The sequence below is a fragment of the Toxotes jaculatrix genome, chromosome 8 (genome assembly GCF_017976425.1).
Source record: "Toxotes jaculatrix isolate fToxJac2 chromosome 8, fToxJac2.pri, whole genome shotgun sequence".
In the NCBI taxonomy this organism is placed as follows: Eukaryota; Metazoa; Chordata; class Actinopteri; family Toxotidae; genus Toxotes; species Toxotes jaculatrix.
Window position 1 is genome coordinate 1007237 of NC_054401.1, and position 18577 is coordinate 1025813.

Here is an 18577-nt window from a genome sequence, read left to right on the forward strand (position 1 = left end):
GAGGATGAAACTGGAGAAGGAGCTGGTGGCTCAGCTCTGGAGGATTTCCTGGGACGACATCCAGATGTGCAACCTGGACAAAGTGCTGCGCAGCGGCAGCAGGATCACACTGTCACTGGTCAGCACACTCACACGCACACACACACACGCACGCACACATACACACTCTCACACGCACACAAAATCACTGACCCTGTGTTTGTCTCCAGAGAGGCTCGAACTATGGCTCCCTGATGACTGGAGATGGAAACCTGCAGGTTTTTGCAAAGACTGGATATTACAAGGTCAGTGTGTTATTTTCTGTTTGTGTCAGACTGAGTGTGAAGGAGCAGACGTGTAATTACCGACATCTTTTGTCTGATCACATCCGGTTCCTCTGAGCTTTTCTCTCATTGTTTCAAACACACTGTGGCACAGGGAGCGATGCACTTCACCGTGTTTATGAACCCAAGTGAAGGAAAAGGCCTGAAAAAAAACAAAGAAAACAGTTTTCATCCCCCACCTCTGAAAATAACTCATTCATTCAAAGGCTTCAGTGAGAGCTGAGTGAGCAGAGGTGATGTGAGAACCAGGATTATGTTCTGGATTAGGTTTGGTTGTGTGCTTTAAGTTAAAGTGTTGAAGCTCAGTGATCCTTCTCTCCGTTTCCAGGGAAACATCATCGCCATCAAATACTCCGACAAGAAACGCATCGAGCTGAACAGGAAGGTGCTGTTTGAACTGAAACACGTGAGTGTTTGCGCCTTTAGCTCCGGGTTAATCCCCGCGAGTCTCACCTTCCACCGTTTCTCTCAGACTAAACTAGAATTTATTTTTTAGCCTGGAGCAAAAACAAATGTTTGTTTGTTTGTGTAGATGCGCGATGTTCAGAATGAACACATGACCAGGTTCATCGGAGCGTGCATCGACCCTCCCAACATCTGTATCATTACAGAGTACTGTCCCCGAGGAAGTCTGCAGGTACGACCACCTGTCTGCCTGTCTACCTGTCTGCCTGTCTGCCTGTCTGCCTGTCTGCCTGCCTGTCTACCTGTCTGTCCACCTGTCTGTACTGTTTGCTCTCGTTTGTTTACTGTGTGTATTTTGTATCTTTAGGACATCCTGGAGAACGACAGCATCACTCTGGACTGGATGTTCAAATATTCTCTCATCAATGACATCGTCAAGGTACATTTCTCACCTGTGCTTCATCTTCCCCACCTGTTCTCGCTCTCCTCTGCACTGGTAAGAATTTAAGGTGGTGTGATTTTCCCCGTCTCCTCCTTCAGGGCATGGTCTTCCTCCACAACAGCGTCATCTTCTCTCACGGTAAACTCAAGTCGTCCAACTGTGTCGTCGACAACCGCTTTGTCCTGAAGATCACGGACTACGGTTTGTCCAGCTTTCGGTCTGAGAGCGACTCAGGGAAGGACGCGCACGCCTACTACGCCCGTGAGTCACTGCTTCAGTCACTCTGTGCCAAACCTGTCAAAGGTTACACAACATACAACTTCAATCAAACACAGTCCAAAAATTCATGTCACCTAACAAACGCTGACACGCGTGGCTCCTCCTCTCCCCGCAGAGCGGCTGTGGATGGCTCCAGAGCTGCTCAGGATGGAGTCTCCTCCTCCTCAGGGAACTCAGAAAGGAGACGTCTACAGCTTCGGCATCATCCTCCAGGAGGTGGCGCTGCGCAGAGGAGCCTTTTATCTGGAGGGAGACCCACTCAGTCCTAAAGGTAGGATACAGTATGGACATCTCACACACACACACACACACACACACACACACACACACACACACACACACACACACACACACACACACACACACACACACACACACACACACACACTTTAACTTTTTTAACAAGAGGAAAAGGATTAAATGATGTGCAGAGAGGAGGAGACGAGCTTTGCTGCTGTACTTACCTGCAGCGTCATCTGCTGATTAAACTTCTGTCTCTTCCCGTCTGCACATCTGCACATCATACCCTGTATTTTCAGAATAAATATATCATCCACAGTTCAATCTAATAATAACGACAATCAGTAACTGTCATGCCTGCAGTAGGTTAGCAGCCTGTTCCACGCTGAGGCTGGAGGACAGAATGAAAAGAGGAGAAGTGGCCTGAACACAAACCACCCAGTGAGATACATGTTTCTGGGGGTTTATGCTGACGACACATTCGTCCAAGAGGAAACAGGAATAAAGCAGAGATCTGAAAAATCAGACGAAAAGCTGAAAGGATTTGTTTGTTTTGTCGGCCAAACCACGGAGTCAGAAACCGCTTCAGCCTGAAAAACCAGGAGCGAGGGCGCTCAGTGAGAGAGAGGAAAAACCCGACGTCAGTTCAGGTCAAATCCACGACGTGTTCCAGCTGCTCTGGTCTCAATCAGGCCTCATCCTCCGACTCTGCACCAGCAGAATGCTCCAGCCTTTAACGGATCCTCACACAGAGCACGAAGGACGTTTTTACATCCGGGTTTCTGTTTCAGAGTCTCAGTCGTGGACACCTGTGACGCATCAAACCATCACAACACAAAACCATGAGAAACCATCCGATGATCAGACGAGAGCGTTTGTCCTCCATCGTGATTCCAAAATTTAATTTAGATGTTTTTATTATTATTTTATCTCATGGATATTTTTAATAAGTGTGAGTCTGTTCTGTTCCTGAATGTGGTTCGACTGCTGCTGTTCAGTTACTGATTAGAGAAGCAGAGAACTACATGGAGGTCAGCGAAGGAGGGATGGATGGATGGATGGATGGAAGAAGGGATTTGGAGAGCTTCCGTCTGAGTCGTGACGACGGCTGAATGAGGAGAATTAGAGACGGAGCACGGCATGACTGAAACCAGCAATTACACCCTGATGGAGGAGGAGGAGAAGGAGGAAGAACAGAGAGGGTGAAGAGAGAAAGACGGGACTGTGGGAGTGTTTCTTCTTCTGTGACCTGTTGCCAGAGATGATGCTCAGCCAGCTGGATCACGCTTCCATCACTCAGCACTCCCTGACTTTCCAGGACTTGAACCACTGAGGCTGAAGCGTAGAGTCGTCTCAGGGCCGTCGGCCTGCAGCCTGTCGAGGCTTCGCTTATTTAAAACAGGCTCGTGGTCGAATTTCAGTCAGTGGTGTGTGCACCAGAAATCACATACACACACACAAATACACACACACACACACGATGTGGAAAAGTTTGATTCCAAACCGCAGAGGACTGACTGAGGGAGAGTTCCACAGGAAGTGTGTTTCTAGGAATATTAGTGGAAAAACCTCAGCATTAATACTGAGACAGAATTAATTCTTGATCTTTGAAACAGCAGATTGTGAAATACAGATTCAGTAGAACAGATACTAAATGGATCATGTGAACCTTTCAATCACAACCACGTCTGCAGTCAATGTGTTTCTACCTGTCCTGAATGTCCTCAGATGAAGGTGAGATGGAAAGTCTCCCGTCAACGCCTCCTTCAGGCTGCGTCCTCGATCTCTGTGGAGCAGATCAGACCGCGACAGATATTGCGATTTTGATTTGATTCCAGATTTTCTTCAAATCAAGCTTCAGTGAAATATTCACAATGAACAGTAACATTTACATCACACCATTAAAACATGAAATGCCATTACTCTAATGCAAGAATGAAAACCAAAGTTAAGAACTGATTTCAAATGTATTTATTAACCAGAAACACGCAGGTACATTCTATAAAGTCATTGACCAACGGCAGTTATTACAGATGAAGAACTCAGAGAGGATCTTTGTTGAGATGTGTTAAGTTAAAACGGAGAGCTGCAAAAGCCCCGCAGCTTTGACGATCACATGATCGCGTGGTCTGAGTCGTTCAGCCCTGGAACAGATCCAAAGAAATCTCAGCCACGGTGGTGCACGAGCGAACGCCTCATTTCCTCCCTCGCTCAGGTGTATGTTGTACTGGTATTATTAGATTCCACCTTTGAACCAGTATCAGCGCTGACATCTCAGTCATCATGTAGAGTCAGAGATTATCAGTGATTAAGGTTAAACTTTCCGCAGTGATTCACATTTGAAGATGAGATGATTATAATTGGACTTAAACCCTTGAATGAATGAATGAAAGTCTGTTTTCGTGCACCAACATCTGTTTCTGTCATATTTGTTTTTTCAGACTTTCAAAAGATTTTTTTTCAGCATCTTTTTTTCTTTCGGCAGCTTCATCCAACAACACGTGTCTTCTTCTGATTTTCAGCGCACACATTAAAAACCATCCATCATCTGTTTTTGCTGACAAACACTTGTCATCGTGTGTCACCCTCCCTCTGCAGAGATCGTAGACCGGGTCATCCTGGGTGAGTGGCCCTGCCTGAGGCCGACCATCGACCCCCAGAGCCACAGTCCAGAGCTGGGCCAGCTGATGCAGCGCTGCTGGGCCGAGGAACCCACCGAGAGGCCGGAGTTCAACCACATCCGCCTGCTGCTGCGCAAACAGAACAAGTAAGATCCAAACACACGGAGGGGCTCAGCCCAGTGACAGGACAGGGAACGGTGGGTAGTTCAGGGCACCTGGGAAAGTGAAGTGCCTCGAACAAAATGAGGAAAATCAATCAAATAATCAACAGCATCAACACTCGTGCTGATAAAATTAGGTTCATCTTCTGCAAAAAGCCAGTTAGTGAATATTAATGTTTGCACCTTTAATAACAGAGCAGGAGTTTATATTGCTGAGAGCAGAGAACTGCCTGCGCCATAACTCACCAGGTTTCTGCTGTACCAGGTAATAACAGTTATCACAGACACATTACCCTCTGACCGCGCGCGCATGCGTGTGCGTTCGTGTGCGTGTGTGTGTTCAGAGAGTCCAGGACCAACATCCTGGACAACCTGCTGTCCCGTATGGAGCAGTACGCCAACAATCTGGAGGAGCTGGTGGAGGAACGAACGCAGGCTTATCACGAAGAGAAACGCAAGGCGGAGGCCCTGCTGTACCAGATACTACCACAGTCAGTACCACACATACTACCTGATACTACCACAGTCAGTACCACACATACTACCACAGTCAGTACCACACATACTACCAGATACTACCACAGTCAGTACCACACATACTGTCAGATACTACCACAGTCAGTAACACACATACTGTCAGATACTACCACAGTCAGTACCACACATACTACCAGATACTACCACAGTCAGTACCACACATACTACCAGATACTACCACAGTCAGTACCACACATACTGTCAGATACTACCACAGTCAGTATCACACATACTACCACAGTCAGTACCACACATACTGTCAGATACTACCACAGTCAGTACCACACATACTGTCAGATACTACCACAGTCAGTATCACACATACTACCACAGTCAGTACCACACATACTACCAGATACTACCACAGTCAGTACCACACATACTACCAGATACTACCACAGTCAGTACCACACATACTGTCAAATACTACCACAGTCAGTACCACACATACTGTCAGATACTACCACAGTCAGTACCACACATACTACCAGATACTACCACAGTCAGTACCACACATACTGTCAGATACTACCACAGTCAGTACCACACATACTGTCAGATACTACCACAGTCAGTACCACACATACTGTCAGATACTACCACAATCAGTACCACACATACTGTCAGATACTACCACAGTGTATTTGGCACTCTGCTAACTCTCTCCCTCTCCCTCTCCCTCTCCCCCTCCCTCTCTCCCCCTCCCTCTCCCCCTCCCTCTCTCCCCCCCCCCCCCTCCCTCCCTCTCTCTCTCACTCTCTCACTCTCTCAGTTCCGTAGCAGAGCAGCTCAAACGTGGAGAGACGGTTAAAGCCGAAGCCTTCGATTCCGTCACCATCTACTTCAGTGACATTGTGGGCTTCACCGCCATATCGGCAGAGAGCACGCCGATGGAGGTGAGCTGAGTTTTACTGTCACGCTACGTCATCACCTCTTCATACGTCACAGCGGAGGATGCTCCACGTCATCCACAGCACGTGCTAAAGCGTTTTCCTGCCGCTCACTCTTCCGTCTCCTAACAGATCCACTTCCGTTTTAACAAACGTTCACGCCCACAGAGACGCGACCCCTGTGGGTTCTTTAACACTTCACGTCTACTGTGTTTCCTCTGACATGCAAGTGAAGCGTTATCTCCACAGGCAGTTCAACTCACACGGCCCCCTGCTGGGCCACAGTGTCTCTAACCATCAGCCGAGGCCCTGAGGCCCCCAGCTCCTCCGCTCTGTGGCTTCACTGGGGGGCGACGAGCTGTTAATCCTGTCGTTCGGTGTCTGCAGGTGGTGACTCTGCTGAATGACCTCTACACGTGCTTTGACGCCATCATCGACAACTTTGACGTTTACAAGGTGACGAAGCCAACACGAGCTGTTTTAGTTCATTGATTTTTTGTCCGGCAGAAGCTCTGTGCCGAGTTTCTCATGAAAGAGAAGGAATGAGGTTCGTTCAGCATCTCATCAAATCACTCTCCGCTTCAAAGACACCAGCCTCTTTGACATTAGATGAGATCAGAGTGAGTTTTATTGATCCAAAGGGATCAAAGTATTCCCTGCTGTTTACTGCAGATCAAATCATCTTTAATACATCTCCACAATATAAACTTTTCAGGAACAAACGAACCAGTCTCTCATTAAAGGAAAAAAGTCTAATTGGCACTGAAACTGTATTTTGAGCCTGAGCAGCTGTTTCCTGCTTTTACTCCGAAATAAGAATATTATCGAAATGAAGCGCACGGAAGAAAATAGCACACTGTCAGCACAGAACGTAAACTAAATAATAATAATACATTAAAACATACATGAATGTCTCTGAATCAGCAGCACTAATGGAGACTGTGTATTGGACCAAACGTATTAAAGATGAAAGCCTTCCAAACTAGAGTCTCCACCGTGAAAAGTTCGAACTTTTTATTTAAAACCTTTTTATTTGCGCCACCGTCAGTGTTCCTGTCACACACTCACCTGGTGCTCGTGGTCCTCTGGCGCCCTCAGGTGGAGACCATCGGTGACGCCTACATGGTGGTGTCGGGGCTGCCGGTGAGGAACGGGAAGCTGCACGGCAGAGAGATCGCCCGCATGGCCCTCGCCCTGCTGGACGCTGTCCGGACCTTCAAGATCCGCCACCGACCAGAACAACAGCTGAAGCTGCGGATAGGGATTCACAGTGGTGAGGGGGGGCGGGGGTGAAGGGGGGGGGGGGGGGGGGGCGGGGCACTGGTCAGAAACTGGTCAGGAAACAAAGTTCTGTGTGTGTGTGTGTACGCGCAGGCCCAGTGTGTGCAGGAGTGGTGGGTCTGAAGATGCCGCGGTACTGCCTGTTCGGTGACACGGTCAACACGTCGTCTCGTATGGAGTCCAGCGGAGAAGGTGAGAACAAACTTTACCTGATTTTACACGTGACCAAAGTAAAAGTAACCGAACTGTAACGTGAACACAAGGAACTGAATCAAACCGAAACCCGATCACAGCCACGAGACTGTAAAAGGAAACACACACAACCCAGCATCTTCACTGACAGACTGAAAACTGAACATGTTCAATAAATGAGAGTTCACCTGAGCGCACCTGTGTGTGTGTGTGTGTGTGTGTGTGTGTGTTTATGCAGCGCTGAAGATCCACGTGTCGGCGGCGACTCGTGACGTCCTGCTGGAGTTCAACTGCTTCCAGCTGGAGCTGAGGGGAGAGATCGACGTCAAGGGCAAAGGGAAGATGACCACCTACTGGCTACTGGGAGAGAGCGACAGCCAATGACTAAACACTACGGACAAGAGGACGGAACGAGGGGACAGAGGAAAGGAAAAGAAAGAGGGAGATTAGGAAACGAGAGAACAAATTAAGGGACAAAGTGATGGTATGAGTAAAGGAAGCAGAGGAGACAGAATAAAAGGAAGAAGGGAGTTCCTCCTCATCCCCAGCAGATCTGTCAGAGGACTCATCACCTCGGAACAAAAGGACCTGGATGGTTTCAGATTCCACAGCACGGAGGAAAGCAGCGGTACGTTTCCCACGCACATCAACAAAGACTCTGAAAACTCTGCAGGACAAAACTGCAGGTTAGAGACAGGACGTGAAAGACAAACAGAGGACGGAGGGTGAAGATTCTGATGTGAGTGAAGGAGCAAAAAAAAATAACTGGTGTGAAACCTGCAGAAGACTCACTGCGCTGTGAGCGAGTCCCAGACGGTCCCACAGTGAAGCAGAAGAAGAAGGTAAAAAAAACAAAAAACAACAGTTCATCCTCATCACATAAATCTTTTCTCTCACTAAAGAAATAACAGGTGAGATTTACATTTTATCCTCGTGTTTTCAAATAGTATTTTTTAGTTTAGTTACCGGATGAACGACTTGAAGGATGAGGACTGATGGAGTCTCAGCAGCTTCTCTCTGACCTTCTGGGACAATAAAAAAAAAAAAAAAAAAAACCTGAGTTCACGAGCTCCTTTGGAAATATTTCTTCTCTGTAAATAAACAAAAAAAATTATCTGTGATTTTAAATAAAAAAAGTTACAACTACACAAAGTTTTTTTAAACTTAAAATTAGGAAAATGTCACATAACTTGGTGCAATCAACTGATGTTCACACGCACGGCTTCAGTTCACCTCTGACCCCTGACCCCTGACTGAAACACCCCGAGCAGCTCACGGGGTTCGGGTCAGCAAACTGATGGACCCATGAACTGAAAACGCAAACGCGTCTCAACGTACGAAACACATCTGATATTTTTATACAGTGCCATTACATGTGTATTACATGTGTATTACATGTGGACGATGAGGCGGTGTCTGAGACTCGCACACATCACAGTGCAGTTTTAGAACACAGCCCATGTGCGGGAGAGTTCTAATGAACCACAGCTGATCCTCCTTCCTCACAGGTCGGCTCAGTCTGTCCATCACTCTCCCTCCCTCCATCACAGACTCACAGCTTCTCTCCGTTTCCTGCCGTCCGTCTTTTTATAATCTGAAACATCTCGTTTGTATTTTTGCTTTAACTTGATGTTGAGCTTCTGGATCCCTGTGTCAGGCTGAAGGAGAGAAGAAGTGAAAACTGAGCCATTTGTTTTTACTGGGGATCAAACCAGCAGTGTTTGTTTGTACTGACCTGAATAAAGTGCTGTGCAGAGCCGTTTGTTCTGAGTCGCAGGCTCCAGTTTTCTAATGTGGCTGAAACTAAAACATCACAAATGGTTCGTTACTGTTCAGAGAAACAGAAAATCCCAGTTTCTACCAAAACCACGGAGAATTCAAAGTATTGATCATATGATTGGCTGAAGGAGGAGCTTCGTTTCCAGGTAACATTACGTTTCAGATTAATACTCAGAATAATCTGTATCTGTGCTGTAACAGGAATGATTCACACCAAACCAGTGACGTGAATTTATCTTCAGTAAACACGCAGCTCAATAAATGTGCTGTGTGTGTGTTAGAGCGAGAGCAGAGCTTACCTGAGGGCCTGTGACATCACAGCTCACCTGAACCAGCTGATTCCTCCGTCCTGGAGCGACCGCGGAGCAGGAGTTCTGAACACCTGAGCTGACTCAGTGTTTGAGATAAAACACAAAGCAGAGCTGCAGCTATTTAAAAAGTGAAATTATAATTTTTTAATTTCCAGAACTTCCTGATCAGAGGCCTTTTTACTTAAACGCAGCTCAATAACTGAAAGCTGAATGATCGAAAAGGCTCCTGATCGTTGGAAGTTTTCTCACAAATTTCAAACTGCATCAAGACAGTTTTGTTCAAAAAGGTACAATTTTAATCGGAAGGTAAATTAACCTGCACAGTTAATGTGAGAATTTTGAATTGTACATTAATGTTTGACAGAACAAAACAGAACTCCAGGAAAAAAAAACAAAAAAAACAAAACCTGTTTTCAGATTTGACAAAATGAGTTAAAATGTGCGTTAATCAAAAATAGCTTCAGCTAATTAGAAACATATGTACAGATCTGGATCCAGAAATAAAAATGAGAAGTCCTGTGAGTCGAAAGCAAAGATCAGATTTGTGTTTGGCTGCAGTTTGTTTACTGGAACACAACATTTTCTTTGAGAGTTTTCAAATTAAGACCAACAGCATGAAGTAAAGCAGCAGAATGAATCAATAAAGCTGAGCCTGCAGTGACGATCCAAGCTAAGCAGTTTGGATTCTGATTTACTGATAAAGACAATTTCCACTCGTTTCTTCTTTCTTCTCCAAACATGACTAAAATTCAACTTCCAGACTAAACACACAGGAAAACTACATGTTAGTTTTTGCTTTTAATCAGTTTACGTATAAGAAACGACGCTTTGCTTTGGACTCAGCCGGAGGCACAGGATGTGCCAGAGAGCGATAAAAAAAAAAAAAAAAAAGTTCATGATGATGAAGACTTTTGAGTTAATCTGAACACCTATACACAAGTCACATTAATATAAAAAACTATCATGTATAAAATAGCTTTGTATGAAAACAAACATGATATGAAACTAATGAAAAAGGAGCTTTTCAGTCACGTCAGCTGAAGTTTTTCCCTTGTGAAGTTGCAGCGATTCATGTTCATGTCGACTTTGCTCTTCAGATCTTCATGTGATGAGCTGCGAGAGAACATTTACAGCATGAGGTCACAGTGCTAATGGCATCACTGAATCTATCAATCAGCAACAGAAACAGCCAAAGAAGAAAAACACAGAGTTCCCAGCCTTGGTTTTATCTGACCAAAAGTTCAAAACCCAGAAATATTCAGTGTTATGGCGACGCTAACTCTCCCGCCAGCAGCAGCAGCAGCTGGAGAAGCTGCTGCCGTTACAAGAAACATGAACACCATGATTCCTGTGAGCGTTCGTCAGTGATCTTTATCGACCTCTGTTGGACACGAGGAGGAACTGCATGTTCCTCAGAGCTGACCCTTGTTTCTACATCATCCAGTGCCAGACACTTTAACTCTGTGTCTGTTTACATACTCTGAACTGAAGGGAGCTGATAAACAACTTCCCAACTGTGGAGGCAGAAATTATTAAAGATTTAAATATTATTTCCTTTATTTTATACTTTGTTGTGTTTCTTTTTTTAGCTGAGCAACTTATCTATTCTATAAAATATTTAAATAAAAAAATTTTTGCTTGGTAATTAACTACTGATAAACTTCTACTGACCATTTGATTTAATGACTCAGCTAATTACAGACATCCAGGAACTACAAAACATGAAGGTAAAAGCAGGACAGTAAATATTGTGGGTGACACATTTGGAACTGTATATTTTTTACATATATACAATCAAACAAAAGACAAACATTAGACCCTTAAATTTCAGTTCCACCTTAACAAATGTATTATTTTACTCCCCCTGCATCCTGAAAGTAATATAGCTGCACAAGAAAGTGTGTAAATGATCCGAGGTTCAAATCAGTGACCATGTTTTATGAATAACTGAGTCCACTGAAAAACCAAAACCCAGCAGAGAGAGAGAGAGAGAGAGAGAGAGAGAGAGAGAGAGAGAGAGAGAGAGAGAGAGAGAGAGAGAGAGTGAGTGTGTGTATGTGTGCGCTCAGGTACTCACAGATTTGACTGTCTCTTTGATGTAGTCCTTCCTGCCGGTCAGGTCGTGGTCTGGGAAGGTGTCAAACACCTAAAACAGGAAGGAAAGTTTTCCATGAGACAAAGGAAATTATGAACCAGTTTAAAATAAACTATTTTTTTTTTTTCCACAAATGATTTCCAACATAATATGTAAAGTATGAACCCTGTTCCATTATATTCAAGGCTTTAATGTGCACACAGTTTAATGCAGGAGTCATGAGTAAACAGGTGGAGGCGTCTCACCCTCCGGCAGATCTGTTTCATGGTCATCTCCTCTAAGTTGGCCTCCTTCAGCAGACTCTGGACCGTCTCCTTCAGCTGTTCGTCGGTCGGCGCCTTCTTTATCATCTTGATGAGCGGCTCGTCGTCTGAACTGTCCTCTGCTGCAGGAGAGAAAAATGAGGGGAAGCTGTGAGGAGTGCAGGTTATTCTACATATAAATACAGCAGTAAAATGACTACTGTTGGGATATAAAACAAAAGAATGAGTGAACACTGTAGAGGTACAGCTATCTGATGTATCTCAGTGTCTCTTTAAGATTATTTTAGGCCTAATGAATAAAACAAAAATTAAGAGTGTTTAGAAATGAAGAGGAACTTTATCAAACATCACTTTTACCATTGTTAAGATTGTTTGGGAGTTAAACTCAGGTGTGTGGAGATGAGCGATGATGATGATGAAGATTTGCCTTAAAGAACCAAAATGGTGTTTTAGAGGCCAGTCTTCTTCCCCACAGTGACTCTGTGAGCTTCCTCTCTGCTTTGTTTTGGTCACACTCATCATTCACAGGCTCTGACTTTAGAATCACACAGTTTTCAGTTAGACCTGTCCCGCCCTGGTTACACGGGCCTCACCTGTGTTTGTATTGTTTTTGCTGTTGCTGCTACTGTCGGCCTTCTTTGTTTTGGCGGCCGGTTTGGTGGGAGCGGATTTCTTCTTTTTGGGCTGAAAAACAACAGATCAACATCAGCTCAATACATCTGAGAGAGAAACATCACCAAACACAGAAAAAACAAAAAAAGGTCAAACATAAGCTCCATGTTGGATTAAATGACAGTTTCATTCGACTGGAGTTTCACCTTCTCGTCAGCTTCACTGTTGACGTCAGACTCTGACTCTTCTGAAACGTCCTTCTTCGCTCTCTTTTTAGGAGGACCCGTCTTCTTCGCTGGTGTCCTTTGTCTTTTGACTGGTGCCGATTTCTTGGACGCAGCCTTCCCTCTGCTCGACTTTGATTTCGGATACTGACACAAAATGTTTGTAGATTGAAAAGAGAAATTTCAACTGAATGAAAATGAGCAGGAACAAGCTTCGTGTTCATCGTATTACAAACTGGTTTGGTTATTGATGAGTCTGCTGATTATTCAGTCTAGTTACAGTTGTTTGTCTGAGCAACAGTCCAGTTCACAAACATTCAGTTTACTGTTACCGTTTGGTATTTTTGCTTGACATTTTACTTAAATGATAATATGATGATAAAAATGATAAAATAATCATTTATAGCACCAGTTGGTGATTGATCGACCAATTTATCGACTAATCGTTTCAGCTCCAGTTGGTCTATTTGGGGATTTAAGAGATTTTGTGCTCAGGCTGGACAATCTCACCTCATCATCATCGTCATCCTCTTTATCCTCATCTTCTTCTTCCTCCTCCTCCTCCTCCTCCTCTTCTTCTTCTTCGTCTGCAGACTGCTCCGACTTGTCAGACTGGTCCTCCTCCTTCTCTGACGGTTTCCCCTCTGTATCGGATCCCTCAGCTTCAGCTGGAGCCCCCGCCTTCTCGTCTTCCTCATCATCATCCTCGTCGCTGCTCGAGTCCATGACGATGGCGTTTGACTTGCTTCCTGTTTTGGACTTTTTGGGACTCGACGATGAGCTCCTGGGTTTGGACTTGCTCTTCTGCTTGGTCTTTGCCTTCGAGTCGTCGCCGGACAGTTTCTTCTTTGATTTCCTCTTCTTCTTCACGGGTACACGCTGCCAAAGGACAAACAAAGGCTTCAGTCTCTACAGTGACAAACTGTTTCCTGAGAGATGAAAACTTCAAGGACCAAAACTCAAAGATAAAATTGACCTTAAAACTTTAACATTTAAATTTAAATGTATTTACACCTGTAAATAAGTATACAAACAATTCGGGATAAAGAAAAACAAACAGGAATAAACCAGGGGGGAAAACTTCTGTTGAAAATGTGGCACAACGAAAACAAACATGGTTAATTTGCGACTCATAAATCTCACAGCTCACCTTCCCGCTGTTCTTTGGTGCGATGAGGAAACTCAGGATCCTGTCGACCAGATCTGTGTGCGTTCCTTTCTTCTCCAGATCCAAAACACCACAGACAACTTTGAGTTTTGTGTTGGTAAAATTTGAATTCCTGCATCCAAACACAAAGACAGAGCTTACTGTTCATCTGCAGCAGCTCAGTTTGTGAGAGCGGTCAACTTTGCAGCCCCAAAACATCTTTTACTTAAATATCCTGCCCAGAAACTTACTTGAGAAGTTTTTCTCGTTTTTTGGAGTACTGTTCACTGTCTGCGTCGAAGGGAAAGCCATTAAACAGCCGCAAGTTCTTCTTTATTGTGGCCATCTGTTAAAAAAGCAAAGTTATTACTGGAAGTGCTAAGAGTTATTATTATCTGCTTCACTGCAAATGTATATGCTGCAATTCACAACCACTGTTTGTCATTTTTGTAGTTTTATTTATAGCAGTGGTGTCAACACCCCCGAAAGAAGGCGACTTCACCAAATTAAAAAAAGAACCACAGCACAGCTGTGCGGCGCTGGTCACAGCTGGGCAGTAATTCCTGCGTGTGACTACATAACAGTGTATTCACATTAAAGAGGAAATATTTGCTCGGCACATTATTCATCACTTCAAAACTGCCAGTGGCACTGTACTGAACGATGCTTCCTTAGCTACGATGCTAACTTTGCTAACGATAATATGTTTCAGAGACTCAAACGGTGTTTTTGTGACCTGGTAGCTGCGTCTGCGTGCTGAAATAAACCCAGTTTCTCTGTGAAGAATAACATTTTACAAACAAACGAACAAACATCAAGCTGCACCTCAGCACACTTCATCAGTTCAGACATGTTTGTAGGGCTGCAGGTGTCTGTACCTTTCCTGGTCTGTCGAACAGGATGGCGTGCAGAGGTTTCAGGTCAGCTGGCTTCATCTTCGTGATCTGGAAGTTGGTGCGTGCAATGTCTCCTAATTTATCTCCGCTACCTGAAAATGAGAAAACCTACAGTTTTCATAGAAATTTAAGAAAACGATGACCTGATGGATCATTAATGGTGGTGGTGATGGTTCATAAATATTCACAGTTGAATATTTACCATCTCCAATCTTGAGCTTCTCCATTTGCTTGGGTGCCTGGAAATCGAGCCTCTCCACTGTCTTCTTTGTCCGCTTGCCCTCAATGATTTCACCCACCACTAGAATGACAGCGTAAAACACGTTTGGTTTCTTTCAGTCAACAACAATGAATCAACACTGCAGCAACCACTTTTACTGAACTAAGGTCAACAACTCTTTACCGGTAACAGTGAAGAATACTGAAGCACAGCTTGAAAACTATGACAACCAGGATTTAACCAGTGACAGCACACGGTACGAACGGCACAAAAATGGTTTGAACACATCAGGGCTGAACGATTTTAGGAAAAGATCTAACCGCGAGTTTTTCTGGCAGATATTGTGATTTCGATTTGATTCCAGATTTTCTTCAAATCAAGGTTCAGTGAAATATTCACAATGAACAGTGACATTTACAAACATGACAGAAAATAACATCACACCATTAAAACATTAAATGCCTTTACTCTAATGCAAGAATGAAAACTAAAGTTAAGAACTGATTTCAAACGTTTTTATTAACCAGAAACCTGCAGGTACATTCTATAAAGTCACTGAGCAACGGCAGTTATTACAGATGAAGAACTCAGAGAGGATCTTTGACTGTCTGAACTTAAAGTAGTGCAAAAAACTGTGTCCTTAACTGTGTTAAGTTATAAAAGTTAAATAAAATACAAAACAATAAAAAACCCCACCAATGTTAAATAAGTAATGAATTCAACAGTTACCAATGATACCAGCCGTTATCTCCCTGTGTGTTCGGCTGCTCTCATCATCCGGAGTGACGCTGGTAAAACATGCTGGAACTGTCTGTTCGCTTCTTCGGGCCTGAGCATCGTTCTCAGACTTTTCACCGGAACTTTTCCGTCATGCAAACACCTGTGCTGATTTTTCAGGTGTCGGTATGAACCGGTTGTGTTTCCGCTAGATGTTGCAGCTTCAGCGCGACAGGTGTTGCACAGTACCTGTTTCTGCTGCACGTCTGCGGCCTCAGAGCCGAAACGCTCCCAAACGAGCGACGAGCTGTTTTTACTGAGGATTAAACGCCGTAACTCCGCTTCTGCTCCAGCTGAAGCCATTTCACTAATGAAGCAGCAGGTGGAGCAGGTGATGCTGATTGCGTTAGCCTGACCTGTGCACGAGCGGCACGCCGCTTCTGATCGGTGAGCTCGGCAGGTAGGGAGGCGGCAGGTTTGTGTAAAACAGTGGACAAATCGCAATTTCCATCAGAAAACGATGAATCGTTCAGCCCTAGAACGCGTGTTAATAACTTATCTTTATCAAACACAGGAAGTTGTCAGAGTGGTATTACAGGTGTAACCCCCACAGAAGAAGTTCGTCCCTGTCAGACGTTATTTCAGTTTCTGGCCAGTGGACTGAACACGGGGAGTAAACCATCCGTTTCCCTTTACCTGGTATCTTACTGCGGCTTTTGTTCGGACTCGACTGGTCTCCCTGCGACGTCTCCTGCTGGTCCTCCACTTCTTCCTCTGACACTGCAGAGCTGTCCATCGCTTCCTCCGCCACGTCACTCATATCTGCGCTGCCTCAGTCTGTCTATCAGTTTGTCCTGAACAGGAGACAGACGACCATGTTTACATCGGCCCCCAGTGTTGGTCTGATTAGGAGTGTGTGGTACACAAGCATGCAACACAATGCAAGTCAAATGCTACAGCTTAAGTTTTTACAGAGCCTTTTATCCACATATGTATTAAAACCAACACCACCGATCTGACACACAGAAACAATACACAAGCCATCTATATACCACAGGTAAAACAGGGTACCTGTCACACAGCTGCAGAGTGAAACTGTGCAAAGTGTTTCACTCTTATTCAAAGATACGTGTTATATTAACATGTTTTATTGGTTAAACATGTCAGAAAGGTCTTAACTGTGTCCACTTATTAGCATTTTCCACGTCTATCCGCAGCATCTCACTGTCTTCACTAACACATGAACTGCAGTTGAAAGCTCAGGAAAATCACCATCATCATCATCATTTTAAGAAAGTATGACTTTACGCAGGACTGATGTACTGGGCTTTGTAACCGTGCACATGAGAATAAATATCTGATACATAAATGATCCCCACTGACTACTTCCTGTCGCTAAAATGACACTTTGCCTAGATGTTTGTTCTATTTGCGATTATAGCAGAAGTTCTAATGTACTTTAGTAAATGTAGTGTGGTTTATCAGAAACATGCCGAACTGTGGTCTGGATTCTAATACCTCGTTAAGTCTTAAAAAGAAGTACTGTTAGTCTGTGCTTTGCCAAATAAGAGCTTTTGTCCATTAAAATGACAGAATTTTCAGTGGTGTCTGGCGGATTGATTAGCACTAACAGGTGGGGCTGATTTTATCGTGATAATAAGCGGAAATTTCGCCTACATTCAACCTTTGTCGAACTTCAACCGAGTCCTGGACCTCTGCAAGTTTCTTCGGAAGTATTCGGCTCAGTATTTATACTCCACTTGTCTTCCTCGCCGCCCAGGCTGCTGCTGTCTTGTGTCTTTATTCCTTCACAATAAACGTCCACGCCGATTGGCGCGCTGCAACTTTGCATCACGCATTTTAAAGATGTTAGCTATTGCGCGTTAACTTAGCCGGCTATCGGACTCGGGTATCAACCACTACTTTCACATTCGCTTCGGTGCTACTCCGCTGTCTGCTAGTTAGTTCGGCGTTGGTATCTGTTTGCTGAGTGAGTTTAAAAAAGCAAACCAGGCGTTGGTGTCTGCCAGCAGAGAGCTCCGTGCAGCTAGCCGCTGCCTGCTAGCACTGACGTTAGCTGTAATAATGTTAGTGACGTTCACTCACAGCTGTGCGGTAATTAAGAGAGAAATGCCGCCACGGACCAGATATAACCCACCGAAGCGATGCAACAGTGCCCGCTTAAATGTCGCCAAACATGCAGAGTCTCAGAGCCCGACGTTAGCTGACAGAAAAAGAAAAGTTTACCTTGTCATGAACCTGGTAACTGCGTCTCATCTGTCAGCTTCTTGTTTTTGATTTCATGATGGCGGTTTCTCTGCGGGGCGGGGATTACTGCGGCGGCTACCCCACTGATTGGACCGGACACTGATGACGCTTTACTTCTTCGCGTTGTTATTGGCAGCTCGAAGGCCGTTCAGGCTGCATTACTGCCCCCTTCTGTTGCCGCTGTAAACATGGCAGTCGTATGAAAAAATGTAAAAAAAAAAAAAACGAACAAACAAAAAAATACTAATAATAAAATAAAATCCATTACAACAAAAAGTCCTTAACTAAAAATCTACTTAGTATTATAAACAAATTGTACTTAAAGTACCAAAAGTAAAAGTACACATTCTGCAGTTAAATATTATCATATTTTATATTTGTATTGCATTTGTTTTATTTAAGATAAAAACGAGTTTTTACTTCATCATTTTGTTTGCTGAGCTGTTGTCAGAGCTTCCTCCTGTTTGTTTCCAGCTGTGAGAAGTTGCTCGCTGCACTGTGGGGACAGCAGAGTCCAACAATACCATACTCAAAAACCAGATCATGTTGAATGCATGCTGGCATTTCTGAGTGTAACATGTTTTATTAACATGGAGTTGGTGTGTATTAAACATGGACACAGAGTCTCTGGAACAACAAACTGATTCTGGCAGAACCAGAAAAAATTGTCCTTC

At 44.3% G+C, this 18577-nt stretch overlaps 2 protein-coding genes and 1 long non-coding RNA gene across 5 annotated transcripts in view; 1 reads left to right on the forward strand and 2 right to left on the reverse strand.

Moving 5' to 3' along the window:
- Positions 1–9129, forward strand: part of LOC121185670 (atrial natriuretic peptide receptor 1-like) — a 46302-nt gene extending 37173 nt beyond the window's left edge. Inside the window, exons 10-23 of the mRNA XM_041043976.1 lie at positions 1–118; positions 210–284; positions 652–729; positions 856–960; positions 1096–1167; positions 1269–1431; positions 1565–1720; positions 4288–4456; positions 4816–4962; positions 5781–5904; positions 6286–6354; positions 6997–7171; positions 7273–7371; positions 7610–9129. Of these exons, the coding sequence (XP_040899910.1) occupies positions 1–118; positions 210–284; positions 652–729; positions 856–960; positions 1096–1167; positions 1269–1431; positions 1565–1720; positions 4288–4456; positions 4816–4962; positions 5781–5904; positions 6286–6354; positions 6997–7171; positions 7273–7371; positions 7610–7755 (1696 nt within the window). The 3' untranslated portion in view covers positions 7756–9129. The remainder of the gene's footprint in view (positions 119–209; positions 285–651; positions 730–855; positions 961–1095; positions 1168–1268; positions 1432–1564; positions 1721–4287; positions 4457–4815; positions 4963–5780; positions 5905–6285; positions 6355–6996; positions 7172–7272; positions 7372–7609) is intronic.
- LOC121185672 lies at positions 1615–2996 on the reverse strand. The gene is made up of 3 exons (XR_005894382.1): positions 2913–2996; positions 1914–1976; positions 1615–1740 (listed from the first exon to the last, which is right to left on the reverse strand). It is a non-coding gene; the product is annotated as an uncharacterized LOC121185672 (long non-coding RNA).
- Positions 9130–9734: 605 nt separating the features above from the next.
- dek (DEK proto-oncogene) lies at positions 9735–17946 on the reverse strand. Of its 3 annotated transcripts, none has more exons than XM_041043980.1 (12): positions 17883–17946; positions 16332–16489; positions 14901–14999; positions 14681–14790; positions 14054–14148; positions 13806–13935; positions 13174–13534; positions 12638–12804; positions 12413–12503; positions 11802–11941; positions 11539–11607; positions 9735–10574 (listed from the first exon to the last, which is right to left on the reverse strand). In XM_041043980.1, exons 2-12 carry the CDS (start codon positions 16453–16455, stop codon positions 10563–10565), a joined length of 1398 nt encoding a protein of 465 aa, XP_040899914.1. In that variant the 5' UTR covers positions 16456–16489; positions 17883–17946; the 3' UTR covers positions 9735–10562. The 3 variants fall into 3 exon arrangements, with proteins under 3 accessions (XP_040899914.1, XP_040899911.1, XP_040899912.1); XM_041043977.1 differs by having other exon boundaries at positions 12638–12806; positions 13167–13534; XM_041043978.1 differs by having other exon boundaries at positions 12638–12802; positions 13166–13534.
- Positions 17947–18577: the final 631 nt, after the last annotated feature.